Genomic DNA, 12,847 nt, shown 5'->3' on the forward strand with positions numbered 1-12,847 from the left:
TCCATGGGGAGCCTGCCTCTCTCTCTCTCTCTGTGTGTGTCTCATGAATAAATAAAATCTTAAAAAAATTTTTTTCTTTGTATTTTTGAAGAATTTCAACATAAACAGGAAGAAAACCAGACCAACGTATTTTTGACTCTTTCTTGCTTGAGCAACAAATCTTACCACTTAGATGACAGCAGTCAGGTCTGATCAATTTGGGAATCAAAGCAGAGATTAAAGTGGTTAGTTTTTTAAAAGAGCACAAGGAGCCAACGGACACACCAAAAAAGGTGCGAGCAAAGCTTGTCGGGGCCCATGACAGTGTCTTCCAGAAGGTACCTCTTTTATTTTTATTTTATTTTTTTAAAGATTTTATTTATTTATTTGAGAGAGAGAATGAGAAATAGAGAGCACAAGAGGGAAGAGGGTCAGAGGGAGAAGCAGACTCCCTGCTGAGCAGGGATCCGGATGTGGGACTTGATCCCGGGACTCCAGGATCATGACCTGAGCCGAAGGCAGTCGCTTTAACCAACTGAGCCACCCAGGTGCCCCAGGTACCTCTTTTAAAAACAAGAGTTAACAATGGCACTGTTAATGGCGTGGTCAACAGCATAACTAGGTAAGTGGAACAGAGCAGATAACCAATCACTGGTGAAGGTGCTGTGGGTATCAAGTAGGTGAATTCTCAAATACGCAGTCTGCAAATAATGAGGATCAATTGTATGAGAAACATATACCTACTTTCATTCCCACACACCACACATATTCTCCCTGAAGGTTAAAACCTCTTTTGCAACCTTGAAAGTGCTTCCTGTCTAGGGTTGCGATGCTGACTTATTTGCTTGTCTTTTCCCAACTGTGTCTCTCAGGATTCTATAAGTCCCGTACGAAAAAGCCAGTGCTATTTTATCCTGTCACTCTGCACTCTGCATCTGTTGTGTGACTTCTACCAGGTCTGCAGGAAGAAGAGATGACCAGTGTGATGCTTCTGGATGATACTAACATTCAAATCAGTAGACTGAGTGCTGGAGGAGGTCATCAAGAAGACGTGGCTGCCTGTTGACCTGTGAGCTGGACCCTGGCAATCAGAGGCTCCTCACCTCCTCCCCTGTCCTTAAAATGTGTGTTTTGCCCACCGTTTCCACAGTGGGAGCTGATTTCAAGGACATCACCTGGAGAGAATAAGGTATTTTTGAGACTATCTAGATGCTATGTGACTGAATCCAGTTCTGGCCTCTATATAAACTTTTAAGATTCCAGCAGGCAGGTATAAAGATCTATTTCTCTGTGGCCACTCAAGATAAGCCCTGTTAAGTACACTCCCTTGCTTATTAAACACACGACCTGCCAATCTGGAGTGCTGTGCCTCTTTCTTTGGTCTTTCCCTGCCCTTCGTGTATGGGGGCCAGTTTGTGAACCAACACCGACAAAACAGACTGCCTTCTGTGATGTTGGTGGGCCTTATCCAGTCAGTTGAAGGCCTAAAAAGAACCAAAAGGCTGGCCCTCTCCTAAGTAAGAGAGAATGTTTCCTGCCTGATGGTCTAAAAAGGAGTATCAGGTTTTATTCTCCTTTCGGAGTCAAACTGACAAAAAGGCTCTTCCTGGGTCTTGAACCTACTGGCACTTTGGACTGGAACATGGGGTCTCCAGCCGACTCACCCTGCTGATCTTGGGACTTGCCAGCCTCCATAATTGTGAGCCAATTCCTTGTAACAAATCTCTCTCCCTTTCTCCCTCTCCCTCTCTCTTTCTATACACTAAATATCCTCTTGGTTCTGTTTCTGTGGAAATCCCTGATTAATACTTTGGGCAAGGAAAAGCTCAAGCTGAATCTAAAGTTTCCCCCATGAGTGACTGGAAGAAGAGCGGTATAATTAACAGAAATTTGGATGCAAGGAGGTGGAGCACGTTTTGAGAAAGAAATGATGAGTCTGCTTTGGTCATGCCAAATGGGACAGTGAGATAGTCAACTGGATAAATCCTGCAAGCAGGAAAAATGCATGAACAGATGGGGTAAAGTGAAGCGTGTGAACATCACATCCTATACGTTTAAAATGGTCTCACTCAAATGCCTCAAATAAATCTTTGATAACTCTCTACTAAATGTATATCTAGAGTAGTAGGGGCAGTCTTATCCTTCTTCAGAATGATTTCATTCTTGGTTTCAGTACTATTTGTAACAGTCCAATATAAAACAGACTATACAGGGAAGAACATAAAATATTTATTAGATTGGAGCAGAAACAAGAAATTAACTTCATTCTTAACTGGTATGAAAGTGGTAATAATTAAAAACAAAAAGCTAGGAAGTACCTGTAAGTCAAAGACTGAACCACACTCAGGAGCAGATGGACCCTTGGCATTGTATATATATGTGCATTTTTCTAGCGGAGCATCCAAAGCTTTGTCAGATTCACAAAGGTTTTGGGACCCAAGAAGTAATTAAATGTGAAACAGCTTTTCTCACTTTGTTCCTTTAAATGTGGCCATATGAATGGCAAGAGTTCACCTAATCTCAGAACAGGAGCGACACAGTAGTAGAGCATTAAAAACAAACACCTTCTCCTCCCAAATTGGGCGTATATAAAATCTCCATATATTGGGCACAAATTTTGACCTATCTCAAGTCTATTTCCAGTTATCTATCCTAAATGAAGAGGTAGATAAGTGAAAAAAGATACGTCATTCACAAGTATGTTTGCCAGGGCATTGTTTAAAGTGGCACACACCTCCTACAGGTCTAACAACAGGGGTGGGTTAGCAAAATGAATGAGCTTAGTGCACTCGGTGGAACCTGATGTGTCCACTTAAAAATGATGATGTATGCATATTTTCAATGACTTGAAAACTGTTAATTTTAATTAGGAAATCACAACATTATACATGATTAGTAGGATTCCATTTAATGAAAAACAATACCTTCATATGTTATCTATCTGCAGAAGTAACATTCTGGAAGGATATGCATGAATACAATAGTGTTTCAGGACAGAAGAATTATGAATAATTTTTCTTCCTCTCCTCACACATTATTACAGTAACTCTGGATTATCCATGTAATAAAAAATGCAATACTTCCCTTGAACCAACCTTCCCAATGGCAACAAACCCACTGATCATTCATCAACATCGTATCTGTCTGCAGCTCCTACCCTCTCTCGTTAGGAAAACACTACTTCTTGAGAGCCCTCCATCCTTTCAATGCCTCCATGTGCAAGTATGAATCATAAACGCCATCCAGCATCTCGTACTCAGAGGGCTTCTTACGGTTCGCAGTTGACACCTCTTACCGAGAAAGATATCAGTGTCACACAAAAATGAACAATGGGTGGGGTGGAGGAGACAATGAATGCTAACAGAGAGCCAAGACTTATTTTATAATCAGGAATAATTCTGCAAGTTTAAGCTTTCCACAGCTGTAATATAGCAATCAATAGCAGTTGTTATCCTTTTGCTGATGCTTGTTAACCAACCATATAAACATTTTGGAAGTCCAGGAAGGAGGGCAAGGGGAGGGGCGGGGAAGGAAAAAAAAAACATTTTAAGAGTCCAAAGTGATGACAAAGCAACCTTTCTCGGTGGTGAAAACTCTGCTGGAGCAAAATGCGGGGATTTTATGCCATCGTCACGGTAGGTGATGAGATTTCCACCCGCCCCCCCCTCGCCACGCTTTTATCAAACATGACAGATTTACACAGGATATTTAAATTGTTTATTATTTTTAGGTTGATGGGATAAGGAAACAGCTATGAATCGGGGGAAACTGACTCAGAGGTAATCAGTTTCTAGAAGAGAGCGCTATAAATCAGTGCTCCATTGGAACAGAGTCCATAAACCTCACTCTAACACCCACATGGCCATGTGAGGATGGCAACAGGACCGCTATCTGTTTGTAACTCCAGGTCATGGACTTCAGGAAAAGCACTGTGAGCTAACTGGCTGCATTAGGAACTCTAGCCCATGTCCAAAAGGGGCTCTGGAGATGGACTAACTATGTGATTTCAGGCCTGCCTGGAAGCCAAAAGTTGGCAGCGGATCTAAAAGGTAACAAGTGAAAACATGTGCTATAGACCCATGCATTCTAACAGGCTGGGAAAGCATGCAGAAACACAGGCTGCCATGGCGTGGAAGAGCACACGGTCCGAAGAGCAGCAATTTTCAGAAAGCCCAGAAAAAGAAAAAGCTGGGGAAAGAGCATTTCCAAATGCTCTGAGCGAGCGAGAGAGCCCAAGAACAATGACCACAGGTCCAGGAACACCCCCATTCCTCTGGCTTCCGTGCTAGATTCACAGAACTGCCCAGATCCTGTTTTGCAGAAAGCCCCTCTCCCCAAGCACTGGCCACCTCAGGATTCTGACATTCTGACCTGGAGCGTGGAAAGTTCCGCTCAGCACGGAGGGACTGTGCGAAGTCACTGCACCTGGCCTAACACGCCTCCTCCATCTCCCAGATACACACACCTGAAACATCCACTGAAATCAGGATGCCTAGTTGGCTCAGCTGCAAGAGCGAGCAACTCTTGGTCTTCAGGTCGTGAATTCGAGTCCCCCATGTAGAGATCACAACAGAATGAAACAAAACTTACAAAAATCCACTGAAATCATTCTCATGCTCAGGAAGTCCAAATAACTGACGTTCCTATTAATTTTAAAGGGATTTGTTAAAGAACTTGGGTGATTAAAAGTGGTCATTCAAAGTTCACAAACTGGTCAGTTATTCGTGGCTTTTTAAAAACAGGTTTTTGATGACTTCCAGAAATAATAACTCTACCCCTTTTCCATCCCCCCAGATTATACCAATGAAACGATATGGTATTATTTCAATAACCTACAGGGCTAGCACCTGATTAGTGTTTCACTCCTTAAATGTAAGAAGATAAGAACAATACCTCCCTAGTGATGTGGAGCCAAGTTTCACAGCAGCTTCTTTACGGTCAATAAATCCATTTTCTAATCACATGCAAAGACATGTTTGTCTTTGACCCTGATTACATTAAAAATACCAGAAGTGTCATTGCTTTAATGTGCATTATAGAAACATGACTCCCTAAGTGAATCTGACCCATTAATACATCTCTTTAACTACTAATGATTTTTGCAGACATGTAATAAAATATTTTGTGGCTGTTTTCAACCATCTGTCCTTTCTCAATATGAATTTGCCAGAGATGTAGTGAAATTTCCTGTGCTTTGTGCCATTACACGTTCGTTAATACCAACACACCAATTAGACACAGTCACACCGTCACACATGCTGTACATGGAGCTATGCTCTGGGCACTGCTCGAGGAACTGGAACCTTCTGTTTGCAAGATTCCTTTAGGCCACTCCTTGAGCTGGGCAGGGTTCTAACCTATTGCAAAGCAGCACATTCACATATGTACCCAAGATGTGCAGAGCTAACGAATCATGAGCTAATCAGTCCCAGAACAAGAACAACCAGCTGCATTAAAGATGCCACACTTGAGTTAAATATAATTGCAGTCCTTTTTTTTGAAATTGAGGATAACCTATATTAACATATTTGAAACACCACTATTTACGTTATTGAAGAGAGCACTTAACAAGTATGAGTGATCAAGAATACATTGTCTCATAGAATGTTAAGCTTTCTTCATTTACAAACTATTTACTGAGTGCCTATTATGAGCTAGACACCTCTGATGGTCAAGTGTTCTGAGCACAGACAGGGCTCAGGCTTAAGTACTATGCAGAAGAGAAATTCACTTTACAAAGAAGCAGGTCTTAAAGTAATGACCCAGCTTTCAAATGACAGTAACCTGCTCTGTGAGTTGCTTTCACCAGCGAGATGTCCTAGGGATGAGGGGCAGGTTCCTGCGGCACCTCTTGCTGTGGAAAAAGGAGGCTTTGAAGGGATACTGGAAGCTACTGAAGGACCCATGCCTTGGGGAAAAGGTCCTGGGGACTGTTAACGTCACTTCTGGTCCCGAGCTCCAGGGTTCTGTGACGAGAGAACTGTGACCCAGTACGCAGACTGCAGAAAGCCCCTCCTCTTTCACCAGACCTGAGGTTTTCCATAGTGCGTGCTCAGCAAAGATGTCCTGCTGCTTCCGCTCCCCCACCCCACCCCATGTTAGGGTAAAGGAGGAATAAAGAGTTTCCCACAAGCAGCTGCCTGTGTTTAGATCTCACAACGCATTTTTTTTTTTTACAAAGAGCAGGGAATATTCTAGAGACTATTGAAAAATCATTAAAATTTCACCTTCACCAAGAGAAAAACAACTAATTTCACCCTGCCAGGGCAAAAGCCATGTTCCTAAGGATAGAGTCACCTTTAAAATCAATTACTGTGGTTAAAAGGAGGAATATATCCATCTTTCCCCACTGGTTGCTTCACCCAGAGGTGATAATGAATAGAGCCCGAGGGATGTTTTCACAAAGACTCAAGTTATAAAAAGGAAAATGAGCACATTCACTGTGCTCATCCTGTTTGGTGTTACTATGACATTTCTTCTTAGAGGGAGGGGGTTATTTATAAATATATTTAGCTAATGATTAGTTCAAGGAGGGCAGGAAGAAAAATAAAGCTTTAGCTTCAGATTTCTTAAATCTCTTGGTCTATTTTCTTCTACTTTTATTTTGTCTTTACACTTATAGTTGGTAATTGTTAAGTCCCGAATACTAAATTGTGGTACATATAAAAAAATATATGTTTTCCTTCTATTTTAAACAGATACCATGCTCAAGTTTTTTAATTTTTTTTAAAGATTTTATTTATTTATTTAACAGAGAGAGACACAGCGAGAGAGGGAACACAAGCAGGGGGAGTGGGAGAGGGAGGAGCAGGCTTCCTGCAGAGCAGGGAGCCCGAAGCAGGGCTCGATCCCAGGACCACCGCGGGATTATGACCTGAGCCAAGCCGAAGGCAGACGCTTAACGACTGAGCCACCCAGGCGCTCCATGGATAAGTTTAAATTCTAACCAATACTGAGAAGAATTGAGGATATGAAATATAAGCCAATCTTTCTTCGATTTTATACAGCTAGTCATTAAAGGTCTTTCCTTAGCTAATCGGGCTTAGAGACATCACACATAATTAATGCACTAAAATGTTACCATTTCTATGCTAATTGTAGATGGGAGGAAGGATGCCTTTCACTTAGTGAGAACCTAGATTCTTGAACAGAGGTTCTGCAAATATTACTTAAAATAAGCAGTATTAAAATGAGGGACACCTAGACCCCAGGGCGCAGATTTTTGTGAATAAATATAAGTGTGCGATATTAAATATTGCTTTGCTTTATGAGTTTTGGACCTTTATAAGAGGGGTTCAGAGCCCGTGCATAGATAAATATTATAGATCCAGATCACAGGAAGGTCCAGAGGTCAAAAACTGGTGGTTCTTGGGCTACGTGCAGCCAGCAAATGTGTTTGGCTGGCCCACAGCATGTTTTTAAAACAATGTGAGCCAATTCAAAAATCCAATTTCACAGTACAATGGAAAGATGTGGAAATACAAAGACTTCATTCTTACCTTCATTTAGAACTAATAGCTGTCCCTTTAAAATGGATGAAAGCTTTCCAGTTTTCCTCCACTTGATTTTTTTATGTGTGCTTATTCAACCTTTTCTTTCCTGCCTGACCTAGGGATTTAAGAGGTAATGGGATAGGGGTGGAGCTCCTAGGCGCTTATTCTTGAATTGGATGGTGGTGGTGGGGGGGGGTAGGGGATAACAGCATATAACTCTAATATAATATAATGTAAGAATTATAATTCTTCTGAGAATTTCAGGACAATGGGCTGTTGCAATATTAAGGAAAAGGGGCCTGTGGTTGTTTTAAAACATGGCCACAAATTTTGTGACACTCCTAACCATTGAGAATTGGGGGGTCCTATATCCCCATCTCTTGAATCTGAACTTGGGACTGCTATGACCAACAGGATATGGCAGAAGGGATGCAATGTGTCTTTCAAGACTAGGTCATAAAAGCCATGTAGCTGTGTCTTATCCTCTAGAATACTCTCCCCTGCAGTTCTTGTAGACATTCAGCTCAACAGTCGTAGTGGGTCCCAGCCTAGGCACCAGACCTGTGTGAAGAAGCTGCCAGATGATTCCAACTCCTAGCTGACTGAGTTATCCGCAGCAGTTTAGTGTTCCCAATTAAGGCTGACATCATGCATCAGAGACAAATATTCTCACTGTGTACCACCAGTTCTCTGTATTTATGAGTCCGTTTCTGTTTTGTTTTGTCTTTTAGAGTCCAAATATGGTGAAATCATATGGTATTTTTCTTTCTCTGTCTGACTTATTTCACTTAGCATAATGCCCTCCGGGTCCATCCACGTTGTTGCAAATAGCAAGATTTCATTCTTTTTGATGGCTGAGTAGTATTCCATTGTGTGTGTGTGTGTGTGTGTGTGTGTGTGTGTGTGTACATATATATATATATACACACAACCTCTTCTTTATCCATTCATCTACCAATGGATACTTAAACTACTTCCATATCTTGGCTATGGTAAATAATGCTGCAATAAACACAGGGGTGCATATATCTTTCCAAATTAGTGTTTTACTTTCCCTTTGGGTAAATACCCAGCCGTGGAATTATTGGATCCAGACTTGTCTTTGAAAATGAAGTTTTCGTCTTTGTCTTGAAATCAAGGATAATGTCAGCTGATTACCTATTTCACAGTCTTTTCAAGTTTGGGTGAATATGAATCTCAGAGTTCCCAAAGTAAGAGAATATTATTTGATCTCCACTGGCATGGCGACAGAGGTATTACTTCCAAAACTTCCTGTATGTTTTCCCAAGTATCTCATCACTTAATTACACATAAGCATGGTTGTACTGAGGAATATGCTTCTTTGATGCTCTACATGACATGTTTCGTTTTGTTTTGGGTTATTGGCTCTTTGAAAATACCTAAAAAATCCTGTTTAAATGTCATAAATGTGTGTCATACTTGAGAACGGCAATATGAAGGGGAAATATGGAAGCATGCTAATACAGCTGCATCATTAATAATTGAAGGAAGGGGGGGTACCTGGGTGACTCAGTCGTTAAGCGTCTGCCTTCGGCTCAGGTCATGATCCCAGGGTCCTGGGTTCGAGCCCTGCACTGGGCTCCCTGCTCCGCGGGAAGCCTGCTTCTCCCTCTCCCACTGCCCCTGCTTGTGTTCCCTCTCTCGCTGTGTCTCTCTCTGTCAAATAAATAAATAAAATCTTAAAAAAAAAAAAACTGAAGGAGGACTACCAAGGTCTCCCATTTCGCTGTGTGTTTAAGGGAGCTGTGCTCTTGACAGCTGCAACCATTGCTGAAATGTAAAATTTGGCACACACACACAAAAAAATCACAGATGATTTTAGAAATTTCTCGACCCTATGTTTCACTGCTAGTTAATGTATCTTCTTAAGGCTTTCCTTAAATGGCATAGTTGATGTATTCTTAAGGATCTCAGAAAGAAGTTTTCCTAGTAATGCAATGACAGTCAGGAATAATCACGTCTTTGCTTGGAATGAACTCTCCAGACCAGAAAACCCTACCCCTGTTCTCCAGGGTGATTTCTTTTTAAGAAATCTGCTTCTTTAAGAGTTTAATTCAGTGATACACAAGCTCTCTGGTGCCAACACAAGTATCATCCACGTGAAGGATGCTTGTCTCATTTACCTCGCAAGCCACACTCCCATGTTGTCTTGTTATGACATGTTTCTGTCCTGTTGCTCTGGCTTGAGGGATATTTTACTTAAATGTTTTCTTCAATCATTTTAGCTATGCTTATCAAATATATCCTTTTGGTGCCAGGTTATTTCAATGACTTACAAAAATATAAAATCCAACTAGAGTCGTCAGATGCTCTAACTTACGTTCTTTGAATAGTCTGAGGGGCTAAAGAACAAGTTATTCCATTACAGTGTCTGTTTTCTATTATTCTAAACAAGTCAGGCCAAATGCATTTACTATTTATTATTATTTATTGCAATAATTAGGAAATGAAGACAGTCTTCAAGAAACATACGAGACCTCACACCTTTCTTAAGACTGTCATTTTCAGAGATGATAATGTATTCCAGGGATGGTGTCTTTGTTCAAAACATTTCTGAAAGCCTCTCCTTGCCCTGGGCCCCTGCTGTACCCACATGTGCCACCACTTTTCACTATATGTTTAATTGTTTGAGAATGTCTGTCTTCCCCTAAGACTGTCAGCAGCTGAGGAGTAAGGACTGAAATGGTCTGTTCATTTGGTCTGTTGCCTGTTGTCCCACAGAACACTTGGCAACATAGTAGGTATTCAATATTTATTGAATGAATAACTCATACATTCTTTTGAATAGTGTCTGTGTTGTCAAAGTTTCGTCCCTTGAGGGTAGATTTACCTTTCGGAAATAGTCAAAAGTGATGCAGAGTCAAGTCTGAAGAAAGAGGCCATGATACAACTCAATTTTCTTATGTGCACTGGAAACTAAAACTGATGGCAATTCTGAAAAGGATGTTTATTGAAGTAAACAGGCAGGCCCTCGAGGCAAATAATTTAAACAGTCACACTTGGATGCAGAAATTCTCCTGTGTTTCTTAAGAATCATTGTTCAGGATTCTTAAGCATAACTTTTTCAAAAAAAAAAAAAGCTTCTAAAAGTGGACCCCTTGTTTTCTGCAGACGTGTGTGTGTGTGTGTGTGTGTGTGTGTGTGTGTGTGTAAATGAAAAATACAAAAATCATTTGCATCCGTGTTTCTTAAACGGACACGTAAATATGAACAGACTTCAGATTCTGGCGATCTGTGTTAGTGTAAAAGGGACCAAAAATACACTTAGCCTTTCCATCTTGGCCTGCTGTTCCATTTCCTTCCCATTTCTCTACATCTCAGCCTGAAGCAAAGCAGCAGTATAGACAGGAACTGGAAAGAGACAACCCTGTGTTTTCTCTGGCTCACATCTGTGGTGGTCTGGCTCACATCTGTGGCAGTGATTGTGCACTGGTGTGAACATCTTCCCCCTAATGCCTGTGGTGTGCAGAACTGTGGAGAAATGCAAAAATGGGGATGGAGTGAAAAGACAACCGGGTCAACTCAGGAATGAGTAATGTCAACATAAGGTTGGGAGTGAGATATGCTGAGGGTGAGCATCCCTGTGAGTTAGCCGGAAGCAGACAGCCTTGGCCCGACATGATAGCGTTAACCTTGACTCAGGGATGAAGCTCAGGCTTCCTCTCTACCCACCATTCTTTATTCAATTGCTATAAATGCCAACTTTGAATCCAAATGGATGTTTTGCAAAGCTGATCTACCTAGAATTTCTTCTTAAAAAAGAAAACAAAAAACCCAATGTATAACTTACATACAGTGAAGCATTTACATCATTAATGAATCAAACTATTTTTGTTATGGCTACAAGCAAGTAATTCCCTTCTCTGGCAACTTCTAAAAGGGAAAAATGAATACGTTCACTTTTAGCATTAATAATGATCATTTCAAGAATAAGAAGAAAAACCTAAACAAATTTAATCCCCAACATTATTTTTAACACAGTCCAAAGAAGTTGGAAATCAGAAAAAAAAAGTCTGTTTTTTAAAAAAGGTTACATAGAAAAGAGATTTTATGTATTTCCTGTGAAATGATAGGCCAGAGAACTGACACTGAGCACTGCAAAGCAAGCTGGTCCTGAAGGTGAACTTCACAGCCCACTTGGTCACCTCGTCTGCCTTTGCCTCTTAACTGTCACGGTCACGGTCTTGGTCCACTCAGGCTGCTTTAACACCCCGAGGGTGGCTGGGTGGCTTCTAAAACAACAGACACTAACTTCTCATGGTTCTGGAGGCTGGGAGTCTGAGATTAGGTGTGAGCGCAGTTGGGTGCTAGTGAGGGCCCTTTCCCGGGTGGCAGATGCTGATTTCTCCTGTGTCTTCACTTGGTGGAGGGTGGGAGGAAGCACACTCTATCGGGACTCCAATCAGGGCACTGATCCCGTTCCCAAGGGCTCCATCCTAATGACCTCATCTACTCCTAAGTACCTCCCAAAGACCCTGCCTTCTAATATCATCCCATTAGGGGGTAGGGTTTCCACGTATGATTTTGGGGGGTGTGCAATCATTCAGACCCTACCCACACGGAGAACCCTTTTGTAACTACCATGAAGACGGTTGGTAATCCAGGCCAGTGTCTAACAGCACCAAAGTGGCTACAGATATGCTGATGTATGCTCAGCTAATTCTACTTCAACCATCTGCTGGAGCCACCTTTTCTTCGTTTTACTTTTTAGGGCTCTGCCAGGCTAATGCTTCCTGAACACCTGTATTTCTCCATCCTGCTTCATAGGCTCCTGCTGATGATGCTTACGTAATCCCCTTGAAAACACAGAGGCACCAGAACACTCTCAGTTAGGACATGTGTATACACGTGAAGACTTGTCCTTGTGTCTACGTGGGCTCACTGCTTCTGAGAGCAGACCTGGCAGGTCATTCTCCCCTTTCTTACATCGCACACACACTTCCCAACACTTACTCCACACATCCCGAAACATGAGGTCAGTTATGAATGTGTGAGATCTTACTAATCTCTGGGAGTCTCACTTACAGAAGAGTCGGTAATGGCTCGAGGAGGCTAACACTTCAACCAAGCGAAGATTTAGCTGAAATTTACACCAACAACTACTCATCCCTCATCTTTCCTTGGGAATGCTTAGTGAAACACACAATAACAACACATACTGTAGTCATCCAGGCAATGCAGCCAAGACTCTAGCAGAGGAGCAGACGGGTTACAGAGGGGACTGAATGTGAGCCCACTTCCCTGCCCCAGAGGGTTAAAATAAAGTGAGTTCTTTTCAAGGAAGAGGGCTTACTGGCAGTCCAGATTTGCTGTCGTAAAGCATGGTTTTGCATGCGTGCACGTGCGTATGCATG

General features: G+C 41.8%; 1 protein-coding gene across 5 annotated transcripts in view; it reads right to left on the reverse strand.

The window, feature by feature from the left end:
* The window catches only part of LYRM4 (LYR motif containing 4), a 264,652-nt gene that overhangs the window by 164,855 nt on the left and 86,950 nt on the right, over positions 1–12,847 (reverse strand). Inside the window, exon 3 of one of the 5 annotated variants that reach the window (XM_073877542.1) lies at positions 8,994–9,149. The exons of the other annotated variants lie outside the window; for them this stretch is intronic. Coding sequence (XP_073733643.1) covers positions 9,003–9,149 — 147 coding nt within the window. The 3' untranslated portion in view covers positions 8,994–9,002. The remainder of the gene's footprint in view (positions 1–8,993; positions 9,150–12,847) is intronic. 5 annotated transcript variants of the gene reach the window in all.

The sequence above is a fragment of the Callorhinus ursinus genome, unplaced genomic scaffold, assembly GCF_003265705.2.
Source record: "Callorhinus ursinus isolate GAN/ISIS: 27379988/994484 unplaced genomic scaffold, GSC_fseal_2.0 scaffold26, whole genome shotgun sequence".
Taxonomy (NCBI): domain Eukaryota; kingdom Metazoa; phylum Chordata; class Mammalia; order Carnivora; family Otariidae; genus Callorhinus; species Callorhinus ursinus.